The sequence below is a fragment of the Mus pahari genome, chromosome 8 (genome assembly GCF_900095145.1).
Source record: "Mus pahari chromosome 8, PAHARI_EIJ_v1.1, whole genome shotgun sequence".
In the NCBI taxonomy this organism is placed as follows: domain Eukaryota; kingdom Metazoa; phylum Chordata; class Mammalia; order Rodentia; family Muridae; genus Mus; species Mus pahari.
The window spans coordinates 55,765,188-55,779,728 of NC_034597.1; the positions used below are offsets into that span (position 1 = coordinate 55,765,188).

At 44.3% G+C, this 14,541-nt stretch overlaps 1 protein-coding gene across 2 annotated transcripts in view; it reads left to right on the forward strand.

The window, feature by feature from the left end:
• The window catches only part of Kif13b (kinesin family member 13B), a 161,374-nt gene that overhangs the window by 121,643 nt on the left and 25,190 nt on the right, over positions 1-14,541 (forward strand). For both annotated transcript variants that reach the window (XM_021203304.2, XM_029541336.1), the window contains exons 31-35: positions 1,536-1,712; positions 4,301-4,393; positions 7,403-7,555; positions 7,779-7,856; positions 10,227-10,280. In XM_021203304.2, coding sequence (XP_021058963.1) covers positions 1,536-1,712; positions 4,301-4,393; positions 7,403-7,555; positions 7,779-7,856; positions 10,227-10,280 — 555 coding nt within the window. The remainder of the gene's footprint in view (positions 1-1,535; positions 1,713-4,300; positions 4,394-7,402; positions 7,556-7,778; positions 7,857-10,226; positions 10,281-14,541) is intronic.

A 14,541-nucleotide genomic window follows, 5' to 3' on the forward strand; every position in this document is an offset into this window, starting at 1 on the left:
GTAGCTCTGGCTGGCTTAGAACTGTGTAGGTAGAACAGACTGGCCTCAGCCTCACAGAGATCTACTACCTTTGCCTCCCGAGTGCCAGGAATAAAGGTATGGAACATCATACCTGACTGAAGAGTTTTTTAAGAGAAGAAAAAGGCCTAGTGGTACACATCTATAGTGCTGGCATTTGGGAGGCTGAGGCATGGTAATCGTGAATTCAAAACCAGCATGAGCTACATAGTGAGGTCTTGTCTTAGAATCTACAAAAAAAAAAAAAAAAAAAAAAGGTTGGAGAAATGGCACTGACTGCTCTTCCAGAGGTTGTGAGTTCAATTCCCGGAAACCACATGGTGGCTCACAACCATCTGTAATGGGATCTGATGCCCTCTTCTGGTGTGTCTGAAGACAGCTACAGTGTACTCATATAAATAAACTAAATAAATCTTTTTTTTTTTTTAAAGCAAAAGAATAAATGAAAGCATTGAGGCAGACTAGACACATAGTCTCATGGTTGAATCTGTGTGATGAGCATAATCCTGGGGCTTTATTTCCTAATTTTGAATATGCTTGACACATGATATCAACAGCAGTATAGTATCTGAGAAACTCAGAGGTAACCTGAGATGTCTACTGTTGGGCATTAGCCCTGTTCCCCTTGTTCACACAGTGCCCTTCCTTAGCCCTGATTCTGTTTGTGTTAGATGTGACAAGACAGGCTTGGGATCAGTGTATGTAAAAGTAGACTATGGGGCCATGACAGCTACTGTAGTTTGCAATTGTGGACTGAGAACATGGACAAAACCAAATCAGTTACCGTCCTGTCGATTACCTGGATGTGACACTTACCTACAGTTTACTTGAAAGTGACGGGGTACAGGCTAAAATAGACAGTGGTCTCAGTGGATGATCTGGGAACAGTACACAAAGTCCGCTGAGGCTTTTTAAGCTTTCTTGGTGTTTAAACATTTTAAAAACAAATAATTGAACAGCAAAGAGGCTACTAAAGTAGTGTCTCAGTTACTGTTTTGCTGCTGTAAAGAGACATGCCCAAGGTAGCTTATAACAGAAAACACTAAATTGAGAGCTTGCCTATGGTTTTGGAAGGTTAGCCCATGATCATCATGGTGGGGAGTGTGGCAGTAGGCAGACAGGCATGGCGCTGGAACAGGAGCTGAGAGCTTATAACCTGATCCACGATGGGATGGGGAGAGGGAGACAGAGGGAGAAGGAGACAGGGAAAGAGGACGAACTAACAGCAGAAGCTGAGCCTGGTAGGGCTTTTAAAACCTTAGAGCCCACCTCTAGTGCCACCTGTCCAACAAGGTCACACCTCCTGATCCTTTCTAAACAGTCCACTAACTAGGAGCCAAATACTCAAATATGTGAGCCTATAGGGACCATTCCAGTGTATGAACACATAAGTACCAGCCCAGGTACCTCACGTGACAGCAGCCACTCGCTCACATCCTGGCAACGTGTCAGGGCAGTGCTTGAAAGTGAACTCTAACATGGAGAAGGAAGTGAGTGCTGCCTCACCTTCTTTGCAGGTGAAGGCAGAGGCCTCCTGGGACTCGGCAGTGCACAGTTGTCCTCAGCTCAGTAAGGGCACACCCGCTGACGAGCGAGTGTTCCTCATCCTGCGAGTGACCGTCCAGCTCAGCCATCCTGCTGACATGCAGCTGGTCCTACGCAAGAGAATTTGTGTCCATGTCCATGGGCGCCAGGTGAGGCTGACTGTGCCACTCACAGGAGAAAGTTCTTTCTAGACATGGTCTGTGGAACCCTGAGCCTCCCCTTTCCAGGTGCCTGTGCTGTCAGTTTGTAAACACACACGATGTTCTCACAGGACTGAGGAGGTGGGGTCCCAAAGGAGCCCTGCCATGGGCAAGTCCAATGGCTTTGCTCCTTCATGCTCTTCTGAAGCGAGCAGCTTGAGGAGGTTCCCTGGTGGGTCAGTTGTGGGATCTTTGTTAGCCTGGGAGTACTAACAACACTGTCTTTTCTAGAAGCCTTCGATTCTCAGTGTGACTTTGGTTACAAAATGTTGAATAGGCAATAGTCTGGGTCTTTATGTTTTTAATTTTTAATTCTTTAGTACATCTGTATTTTATCTTGTTGTTGATTTCATATACATATATAAACTATATACCTTTATATATATGCAAATGCATGTATATATGTGTGTGTATGTATATATATATGCATATATATAAATTCCTTCTTCTTTCTCCTCTTTTCTTCTTTTCTTTTCCCTGAAACAAGGTTTCTCTTATAGCTTTGCATGTTCTGGAACTTACTCTGTAGAACCAGTCTGGCCTTGAACTCAGAGACCCACCTGCCTCCACTCCAATGCTGGGACTAAGGTGTGCACCACCACGGCCCTCCTCAGTGTGGGCCTTCAAAGAGGCAAAGCCCATTTGCATTTCAAAGTACCTGAGTGGGCCACCTTCTCTTGTGTGGTGTGCTGGGTGGGATAGCATCCTGACTACAGAGCTGTGGGGAAGAACCTTGCAGAGGGGGTCAGCTCTGAGCTGGCACTTTATCCAGGGCTGGGCAGGCAGGGGAGTAGGTGGCTGTGCCCTACTGAAGAGGTAGTCAGTGAGGGAGGAACCCTGACACATGGAGTGTTCCAGAAATTGTCTAGGTAAGTTTAAACACTGTGTATTGGATTTGTAAATATGAGGATTTGGAAGGTGGGTTCTGGGGCTCCTCACTCACTCACTCACTCATGTCACCTTTTTGTGGGACATTTAAACACACAGACACAGATGGAAATAAATCTCATTCGAAAGAACACAGTCATGGTTGACAGACTTCAAGATGTAATCTCCATCCCTAAAAATTAATCTTTAGTTCTAAATGCCACACTGATACAATCTCTAAAACAAAGACTGGTGTAATGCTGTTAAAAATCACAGCTCCTTAGCTCTCCAGTCCAACATCAATAAAATTGAGGTCAGGGGCTAGCTGTAGAGTATTTGTGTGTCTCATATTCACTCCTCCTGTGTCCCTCTTCTGGGAAGTCTGAAGGGATGGAGAGAGGCCTGCTGCACAGGGGAGCTTCATGATTAGTGAGTTTCCATCTTTGTCAGTTGTCCTGGCCACCTGACCACAGCATTCCCAGCAGAGATGGCAGAGTGTGGAGGAACCATTTCTCTTCAATCTTTTATTTTTGAGTAGGAAAAACACGTTATTCCATTTCTTCCCGTTTGGAGTGATTTGATGGAAGTATTTAAGCCATGCCACTTCTCCGAGTTCATTCCTTTAAATTGCTTCTTCATATAGTACAGTAATAAACATGTGGCAGACAGCATCATTAGTTCATGCAGATAGTAAACACCATCAGGTGGCACTGCCTTCTACCACCCATGAGAAGCCATTACTATTCCTGGACCATTTGCCTTTCGGTTTGAGTGCTACAAGGCATGGTTAAGGCCCTGAAGGGATGAAGGAAGTGGATGACCTCTTTCTTTTCTGAGAGGCTCTGTCTGAGAGTTGGGGGTGGGGAGCTTGTGTTGGAGGAGGGTCAGAGGTTAACCTCAGTTATTAGTCCTCAGGTGTTCTCAGAGTCTCTTAAACATTAGTTAACAATCACCAAATGTGAAATAAGTCATTATTAGGATTATAAAATTCCATGTTTTTAGCACTAGCTGATTCTCTGTTTCCCTTTGGGTTTTTGCATGCTTTTGCCTCACCCTTTGCCTCATGCCTGCTCACTGTTCTCTCTCCTTATCTTTATTCAATTGTATTCCACCCTCATGGCTGCTCTCTTCAACCTCTGCAGAATGTTCAATCTTCGCAGCTTCTCTAAATGAGTCATCTATGCATTAATTCAACAGTTCAATTTCTAACTGTGCAAAGAGCGCAGTCAGCATAAACAATGACCAGGCACTCTTAAATCATCCTTCATAACGATCCTGCTTTGGTCAAGAATTTAATGCCTGAACTTGTCAATATTCATGGTCCCAGACGTCTATTGTGCTGGAGGAGGAAAGTGTAAGCGTCCATCTTCCTTAGAAGGTCATCTGGTTGTATCTTCTGTCTTCTGAGTTTATTCAGATGCTTAGAGGCAGCTTCCAGATCCCAGTTCTCACTTCTCCCTAATCAGGTGCAGAACCCAAGGCACATTACCAGTCCATTGGTGCTGTGCTTAAGTGAAGGAGCTATGCCCAGTGCTCGGAATCTCACACACTTGTGGCAGATGCCTGCTCTTATATTAACTCTGAGCAAACAGTGCCCTTTGTTGCTCTTTGTTACAGGAAACAAAGCTAGCAAGTTTGGAAATAATGGTGTATATTTTATTTTTCTCTAGGGCTTTGCTCAAAGTCTCCTCAAAAAGATGTCTCACCGGAGCTCTATTCCTGGCTGTGGAGTGACCTTTGAAATCGTCTCCAATATTCCAGAGGTATTCTGGGAAGTTTGAACTGGAAATAGACATGTAACGCTAACTCCTCAAAACAGTCATCCACCCAAGAAATACTATAGTCAATGAAACGGGCTGGGGGATGCTGAGCAGGCAGAGGGAGGGGCTTGCTGCCAAGCCTATGGCTCGAGTCTGTGCCGTCCCTGGAATCCATGTGGTTGAAGGAAATAACCTACCTGTGCAAGTTTCCTATGACTTTCACACAAGTGCAATGGCACTTACACTGCTCCCTACTGCAAACAAACAAACCATCTACTGAGAAAAATGTATACAATTTTTGATGAGTCCTCTACTGTAAACTTTTAGTACAATGTATCTGTGGCTTTAAAAGTTGAAATTTTAGTATTTTGTTTAAAGAACCCGCTTGTTTTAAAAGTTGTTTATTAAATAGATGTGTAAGAGAAGGTACGTGAGAGAGGTGAGGAGAGGGAGAAGTACCATGGCATGCCACAGAGGACACCTTTTTGGGGAGTTGGCTCTCTCCTTCTAGAATCTTCCTCTGTCACTGACCATTGAGCTTCTAGCAGGTTCTCCTCTGTCTGTTCCCATTTTGCCTTATGAGTCCCAGACTCACAGATGTGTGTCTCTGCATCCAGCTTCCTGCAAGGGTTCCAGGGATCAAAGTCAGCTACCAGGCTTGGGCTGCAGGTGCTGCTACCCACTGAGCTATATTTCTAGCCAAGAACTCCAATTTCAAAAGCAATTCAGTGGCTTCAACAGGCAATAGCAATATGGTGTTCGTCACAGAAGCAATCCAGTGTAGAGCTTCATGTCTGATGTAGAATGAGACTGAAGTCCAGTCTCTTGTCTCTTGCTAGCAAGTGCATCTGAATACTTTAAACCAGAGAATGATGTTTTCTGGGGAGAGGGGCCACAGGAACTAGAGACTTGGGGCCTCCCCACAGGTTGTCAGTACTGCCTCTTAGTCTTCATTCCAGGTGGTAGTAGAGTTTGTGGATTGATTCTGCTGAGTGTTTGGATAGTAGGTAGACAATAACTCCTTTGTTTTGAAACAGGGCTTCTCTATGTACTCTTGGCTGACCTGGAACTCACTCTGTAGACCAGGCTGGCCTCTAAACTCATAGAGATCCACCTGCCTCTGCCTCCTAAGTGCTGGGATTAAAGGAGTGCACCACCACTGCCCAGGCACCCCTGCTTTAACAGTCTGTAAAGGAAGCAGGAACTTGATGGCACCGAGGCTTTGCCTTTAGATTTTGTACTGTTCCAGGGAGTCCACCAGAGATGGCCATTCAGACAGATATTATTATTATTATTATTATTATTATTATTATTGTTACATTATTCCAGCTGACTGGGACTACATCCAGGTACTCAGGAACCTAGGTGCAACCCAAAATGTTTGGAGGGTTTTTAAAGCCAAAACCATGTGTTGGCATCTTGCCTTGAAGCTTCAGGGGTACTTTGCAGAATCAAGAAGTTTAACAAAAGTTAGGTGGTTAATTGTAGGGGGTTCCTGCACAAACAGGGTAAGATAAGTTAGCTAGGACATCCTGACCTTTGGTTACTATCCTAGAATTGGGTAATTTTCCATGGGATTCTGCATCAAGGAGATCCAATTCTAGTTAAACTTGAAATGACCTCAGCAAGAATACAAGATGGAGGAATCTTTGCATTGTCTTGCCTTATTACATTATATTGCAAAACTCTTATCTTCAAAAGCTTCCAGTGGTAACTTCTTCTTTCCTGGGTTTTTAAAGTTGGTCTTACATATTAAACATTAACTATTTAAGTATTTAATTTGAATTGAAGCCTCTTCACCATTTGAGAATTAGGCTGTTGCCAGGTTTGGGTATGTGTCTATAATTCTAGAACTGGAAGACTGAGGTAAGAGGATCGTGTGTGAGGCTCGTCTGGATTACTTAGTGAGACCCTATCATAAACAACAAGCTCCTGCCCAGCCCCAGAGCCAAAGGCTGAGTGTAACTGGTAGCACCCCTGTATCGCCTGTACAGGGCCCTCCATGCATTCTCAGCTATCCCAACCAGTCATCAAGGAAGCTGTTTGCAGCATTGACTAATTATGAGATCTTGGACTAGAAAAGATTACTCTGTGCTTCGTGCATTGTTCTTTCTAAGAGTAAAAAGGGAAGGACTGTAGGGGAATCAGCTTAAGACTAAGCACCCTTGTGTGACTGGATGGCTGGTAATTAGCTAGGCTTCCAGAGTTAGCAAACATTGTTTCTTCATTCCCTCCTGACCCATAAGTTGTCCATTTATGAGAATGGGCAACTCAGTTAGTAGAACAGGGTGGGGATTCACCTCTGTTCTCCAGAGCCTTTGGCCACTGCTGCTGCCCAGGGAGGACTCAGGCCGTGTTAGAAGCTCAGCAATCTGAGCGTCAGCTAGGGCCTTGCCGGCTTCCACTCCCTTCTCCACACTGCATCGGCATCTCATGTGGATATTGGGAATGTTAGGTCTCCACTTTGTCTAGTGGGTTGACCCAGCTCACAGGGGTGGCACCATCTTGCACTGTTGTCACAATGGTATTTCCACTGTCTCTGTAGGTGGATTTCCAGATCACCTGCAGAATCCTTTCCAGGTGGTAATTGGTAGTGAATGTTTGTGAAGTGGGTACAACTGTTGAATTTCTGTGAAAGCTGCTGTTGAGCCTGCTTTCCAGGTTAAGTTGCTGCCTAATGATGGGTCATGATTTCTGGGAGAGAGTGCATTTTGAGTTCTAAAAGCTGATTTTAAAGTGGAACTTGGGGTTCCATTGAAATTTGTCAATTCAGAGTCCTGCATATGTGTGTGTATATGTGTGACTGTGCATGTATCAATGTGTGTGAGCATGTATGTGTGTGAGCATGTGTGTTTATGAGGCGCATCTGTAATGATGTCTTCAATGTAGTTTTAACATGCATCCTTTAGTTCAGGATGAATGTGTGTATGTGTGCCTGTGTGTAAAGTATCTGTAATACTTCCTTTTTCAGCCTTTTTTTTTTTTTTTTCTGTGCATCATTTTGTTCTTCAGGATGCCCAGGGAGTGGAGGAGCGAGAGACACTGGCAAGGATGGCAGCTAACGTGGAAAACCCTGCTTCTGCTGACTCTGAGGCCTATATTGAGAAGTACTTGAGGAGTGTGCTGGCCGTGGAAAACCTCCTGACTTTAGATCGCCTGCGTCAGGTGAGTGGTCAGCAGTGCTATGGTCGAGTCCCATCTGGCCTCTATACTTGACTTTCTGGAGTCTGGTTTGAAGAATTTACTCTCACAAAAGCCACTGAGTGCAATGGGGTCATTCTGTTTGTCAAGTCATGGCTGGTATTTAGAATGTGGCAAACCTTGAACCGTGCGTGCTGGAATGCATCTCTCATATGGACCTCTCCTTGGTGTGTTTTCCAATTCCCAGGAAGTGGCCGTGAAGGAGCAGCTGACGGGGAAGGGGAAGCTGAGCCGGAGGAGTATCAGCTCCCCCAGCATGAACAGAGTGAGTCTCTCCTGCCGCTGCTCTAGAAAGGTCTGCACCCTCCTTCCTGACTGCTCATCGGGATGCCTTTCCTTCTACTTCCTCTGGTCACGGCTGTGCCCCTGTTAGACCCAGGATGCTTGCTTGAGTGTCACAGGCACACATTGCTTATTTGTCGAAACCACCTGCCCAGTACAGGATGGGAGGTCACAAATGTGTGTGGAGCTTAAACCCCAGCTTTGCTGCCCAGAGCAAGGAAATAGTTTTCTGGGTTTTAATTATTTTTAAATTAGGAAGTTTGGTATATGTTTGCAGACCAATCACGTGAAGGCCATTTAGGGTAGTATAAACGAGTAAAACAGGTTATATGTATTTTATATAACTGTGGCTAAGAGGTATTGATTTATATACAGTTTATGTGCATATTGAACATGGAGATAATTATTGACAAAAAATGAGCCAGCACCTCTTTATCTGCTCCTTATTTCTGTGAAGATGTGGGTATGGAGAGTAGGTGCGTGCTTGCCCTCAGCCGCTCCATTTTGTAGGATCGAGCAGCTGCCTCAAACCTGTATGAGTGACAGGCAGGGCAGGTTTCTCCCTGGAGAGCCTGTGGGTGCAGAAGGAAATGTCTGCCCACCGCAGACCTGAAGTGCGGGGCCACTCTCAGGCATGTAAAAATGCTACTAGTTCCAGGTCCCTTCAGAAAGTTATTAACATACTGGCAAATGCAGAGATTTGGTATCCGGGGTACTATAATCTGCCTAAGGCCACCTTCAACAGATCACTGAGAAGGGGCATGGAGTTCGTGATTAATCACTAAGCAGACTTTACTCTGAGGGAGTAAAACTTAATTCTCCGGGGTGGGGGAAAAAGTCTCTGGGGCTGGAGAAAAAGGGGGGAAATATCACACACACACACACACACACACACACACACACACACATAGTTACACATACACTTGCACACACTCTCACAATGTCTTACTTGGTGGATAAAGCAAAGCAGAATCGCTCACGCAGTGCAAAAATGACGGTGTGGCTATATTCTAGTTTTCTTTAAGTGAATGATTACAATGAGTAAAAAAATTGTATGTTCCCTAATGCCTTTACATGATTAAATGTTTCACGTAATACAGATAAAAAAAACAAATTATTCCCAAGAACCCACATACAGTCGTATCTAAGCAACTTGTTATAGATTAACAAAATGTAAGCAAGCAAGATATTTCTTGGCCAGTTTCTCTTACTGGCAGGCTGCAGTTTGTAGTTACAGAGAAGGGATCAATCGTTTTATTATTTATCTTAAAAAGCAATCATAAAATTTTTTAAAAGAATCACAAATCTAAACTTTAATGTAAAAAATCAATCAGTCACTACTACTTTAAATCATCAGGGTGCACTCCTACCAACTAACAAGTTTTTATCAAATCATATCAGGAAGCTGAGGGCAAAAAAATGGGTACAAGAAAAGAATCATCACCTTGATCGCCAGCCCAGCCTCGGCAAGAAAGGCAGTCATCTGTGTTAGCTGGGCTGCCGTTGTTCTTGTTCCCTGACCTCAAAAAATCCCAGCTCAACTATTGAGGGTATGACTGACTTTCTGGACTTTAAATTGTCCCCCAAGATTTTCTGCATCAAAGCCACTAGCAAACACATCTTAACCTAACTTTTCTAACAGTCTACATCTCCAGATTCTTTCTAGGGGTGATGGATAGCACTAACAATCTCCATCTTTAAGTTCTTTCTGGGGGTGGTGGTTGAATCATTAATCTGCTGCAGCAGCAGTGCTGGCAAAGATCAATCACTGTTATTGTAAGGAGCAACAACACTGCCCAGGAGGGGCTGGAAACTCCCTTAGAGTTTTCATTCAACTCACAGGATTAGGAGGTACTGACCAGTGGGCCTCATTCCATGAGTTCTAAAGCTGTTTGCTGTTCTTCTTACACAAGCCTCAACAGTAATCTAAATAGTTTATTCTTAGACAAAAGGCTCAGGCCATGGCAGGATCCAGTGACATTAAAGGAGTGAAATGTTTTCTGTTCAGGCCCAGTGAGGTGTCACCCCGGTGTATAGTGGAAACGAAAGCCTAGGGAAACTACCCATGGGAAGTGGTTGGAAACTGCTCAATGGTTTTTCCCATCCCAGAGATGCACTGGTCTGCAGTATTGGTCTTGGTTGGTTGGTTTGTTTGGTTATGATTTTGTCTCACTGTGTCTCTCTTACTGGGAAACAGGATAACCTCAGACTCACTGTGATTCTCCTGCCTCTGCCTCCCAAATGCTGAGATTAGAGGCACAGGCACTCAGGCCCTGCTTGATTTGATTTTCAAAGCAGGCTTGCTCTTGATGCTCTCCTGCTTTTACATTAATCCTCTTTTATCTCTTCCCAGTTGTCAGGAAGCCGGCAGGAGCTTAGCCCATCCCACAGTCTAGGCAGCAACAAGGTGAGTTGACACTTAGCTCCATGCCTCTTTCATCTTCTCAAACCTCTGTACTTGTATATGTCTAAACCCTTCATACACACCTTGGATTTGCAACATTTATTGGACAGAGTTCCACATTGGTTTTTCTGATCCTGCCGTTGACATCCACTAACACCCTCTTTTTTTTTTTTTCCAATATTTTTTATTAGGTATTTACTTCATTTACATTTCAAATGCTATCCCCAAAGTCCCAGATACTCTCCCCTGCTCTGCTCCCTTACCCACCCACTCCCACTTCTTGGCCCTGGTGTTCCCCTGTATTGGGGCATATAAAGTTTGCAAGACCAAGGGCCTCTCTTCCCAATAACTAGGCCATCTTCTGCTACATATGCAGCTAGAGACATGAGCTCTGGGGGGTACTGGTTAGTTCATATTGTTGTTCCTCCTATAGGGTTGCAGACCCCCTCAGCTCCTTGGGTACTTTCTCTAGCTCCTCTACTGGGGGCCCTGTGTTCTATCCGATACCTGATTGTGAGCATCCACTTGTGTGTTTGCCAGGCACTACTGGAATAACCTCACAAGAGACAACTATATCAGGGTCCCTTCAGCAAACTCTTGCTGGCTTATGCATTAGTGTCTGTGTTTGGTGGCTGATTATGGGATGGACCCCTGGGTGGGGCAGTTTCTGGATGATCCATCCTTTTGTCTCAGCTCCAAACTTTGTCTCTGTAACTCTTTCCATGGGCGTTTAGTTCCCAAATCTAAGAAGGGGCAAAGTGTCCACATTTTGGTCTTTGCTCTTCTTGAGTTTCATGAGTTTTACAAATTGTATCTTGGGTATTCTAAGTTTCTGGGCTAATATCCACTTATCATTGAGTGCATATCAAGTGACTTCTTTTGTGATTGGGTTACCTCACTCAGGATGATAGCCTCCAGATCCATCCATTTGCCAAGGAATTTCATAAATTCATTGTTTTTAATAGCTGAGTAACCGTCTTATTAGAATTAAAAAGTTAGGTTTTGCTAAAAATTATCTTTCTCCTTATAATATTCCATTTACTTATGAAGAAGAAACTTCAAATTGTATTTATAATAGGAAAGCTATGATATAATGATATAAAACCTAACAAGAAATAAAAATATTTATAATTATTATTATTTATTAGAAAAAAGAAAGGGCTGGTGAGATGGCTCAGCCGGTAAGAGCACCTGACTGCTCTTCCGAAGGTCCTGAGTTCAAATTCCAGCAACCACATGGTGGCTCACAACCATCCGCAACAGAGATTTGACTCCTCCCTCTTCTGGTGTATCTGAAGACAGCTACAGTGTACTTACATATAATAAATAAATAAATCTTTAAAAAAAAAAAAGAAAACATATAAATCCCAGTAACAGCTTTATGCAAATAGAAATGCACTATTGTTTGCTTAAAAAGGCCAGCACTTTTTGTAGTTGCCTGATCTGGGTGTTACCCCTCACAGTTTGTTTTTGTCACTCTGAGGTGCCTGGCTAAGTGTTGGTGCTGTGCTGACAGGATGACCCTAGAGTACACTAGGAGTCTGCATTGTCATAGTGGCAGTGTGATGTCAGGGAGTTGTTCAGAATGACTCAGGGGTATGTAGGGAAATAGAGGTTGGCTGATTGATAATAATTGTTAAGGCCAAATAGTGTTCATGAGGCTATTTCTATTCTTGCTAATTATTCTGTATTTGTGTTTGACATTTTCTATATGGAAATGTAAGAAACAATGAAGTTAAAATACCTAGGACTCATTTTAAACTCATGCTGTTCCCATGCCTGAAAACATAACCATACCCACACGTGAAGTCACACAAGTGCACATGTACGCACAGACAAGGTGGAGCTCAGTGAGTGAAGTCACACAAGTGCACATGTGCGCACAGACAAGGTGGAGCTCAGTGAGTGAAGTCACACAAGTGCACATGTGCGCACAGACAAGGTGGAGCTCAGTGAGTGAGTGATGGACACGGGCTTGGACAGATGCTGTGGTTTAGTTCTTGCTTCAGTACAATAGAAGGAAGCAGAGCTTCTGGGAACTTGATTGTGTGATGTTTTTTAAGTGCGATAATAGGAGTTATTACGGGAAATATATGTAATAGGGAAGAAAAGGCCTGACATCGTGTGTTTGGGAGAGGGGCATTTAACTCAGATCCTCACTTCCATGTAAGAAGTGGCTAAGTTTTTACTTTTCTGTTTCCTCATACTTTCCTTATCGTAAAATTGAGCCCATGACATGCTTCCTCTGCGGCTGTAGGGAGGGATATAGATGCACTCCAGGCTGAGGCAGACGGAGTAAGAACCACACATGAGGAGCATACACCTGCACTCCATGTATCCTGAAAGGGTTGCCATGAGGTAGTGGCCATGTGTGCAACCCCAAGGGTGACCCATGTGCACATGGGCAAGTGAAGAGCTGGAGTTTACATTTTTGGATAGAAACCCCTGTGTGACCACAGTCACAGGGTGAATAGTCTTGTCCTCAGCAGAGTGGGGTGAAGCCCAGGGAGGAGGGACCTTATTTAGGATTCCTGAGTCATTGTATGCTGAGGTCTTGATGTGCGTGTGCATGTGTGTGTCAGGCTTGGGATGGACTATCTTAACTGAGTGGTCTAGCTGAGCCCCAGCCATCTTCTTGCGGCTGTGGTGTATAGAGTACTCCAGAGTGCTATATGCAGCTATCAGTGTGAAGGGGAAAGCTTATTTGGATCAGAAAGACTATGGAGGGGAAAAGAGATGTCCTTGGGAAGGAATAGTCAGTTACATCAAAGTGATGGATTCTGGGATCCTGTGGGCAAGAAGAAATGTGTGGAGGAGGAGAGGGCTAGGTGCCATTCAGGCTTTGTGACAGAGTAGATTACTGAGAAGCAGGCTGTGGGAGGAGCAAGTCTGGCTGGGGCAGTATGTATATGTGTCTGCTGAGCACTGGGAGAGATGAGACTGAGTCTCTTGCAGTCTGTGTTTGCTGTCTTGCTTAAGGTGGAGGAACATCACATGTTTTGAGTCTGTGTTTGCTGTCTTGCTTGAGGTGGAAGAAACATCACATGTTTTTGTTACTGGCCTGGCAGCTTCTCTTTTCTCTTCTGGATTTCTTGGGGTACCTGAATAACTTGGAGAAAACGGTGCTGTTGTTTCCAGCTGCTTAGATTTGGCTTGTATGATGGATGGTTCTGTCTTGGTGACTTGGTCTTTTTAGTCTTTCCTATAGGCTACAGAGAGCTTGGGGCTTGGTACAGTTTACAGTGCTCAGACTTTGACACCTACCCCCTCCTCTGTCCCCACCCCTCTCCCATACCCCTCCCCAATGCTGTGGCTTTAGGTAGCCTGATTTTCATGGTTGTCAGTTCTACCATGGAGACATCTTTGCATCTTCCTATGAATCTAGCTGTAAGCAGCCTGTGAGTACCACCTTAGGCTGTTGCTTTTGCCCCTGGGTCAAGAAGAGACCTGCTCTGTCACAGATGCCTGTGGTAGGTCAGGCAGATGGCAGCAGACAAGAATATTAACAGACCACATGAATGGAAAAAAGACCACAAAATAGCTCCCCATTTTCCTGTGCTGGGGGCCTAAAACAAAACACTGTAAAAGATTATCAGCACATGAATGTTTTATGTCAAATCTTCTCACTAGTGAGAAAAGAATCCTATTTCCCTCAGAATCATTCCTGTAGGCTGTTAAGGACATTGCCTGTATCATTTCGAATGTATAAAATGGGTTATAAACAGCCTGGCGTGGTGGCGCATGCCTTTAATCCCAGCACTTGGGAGGCAGAGGCAGGCAGATTTCTGAGTTCGAGGCCAACCTGGTGTACAGCGTGAGTTCCAGGACAACCAGGGCTATACAGAGAAACCCTGTCTCGAACCCCCCAACCCCTCCCCCCAAAATGGGTTATGAACATGTATAGGAGAGTTCTTAAGATAGACAGTGTTTAAAAGGTCAGAGGACCTGTCAGACTTTTAACCACAGCTGTGCTTACAGTGACTTGGCACAGGTACTAGGGTATCACAGGGTTTCACAGGGTCATCCTGATGGTGGCAGAGGAAACCAACTGCACACCATGCTATAACCACAGTACTACTATACACATGCACATGCACACACACAGGCACTTGGGCAGAAATGCTCCGTCTTGATTTCTCTACAAGAAAGCAGTTAATGGTCAGGGAGTTAGTCATACAGATCTCAATCCAGATTTGGTGATGCTAAAAGTGCTAGAAAATATATTTTGAAATCATCAAAAATTATCCTCATGTTAATTATGTCT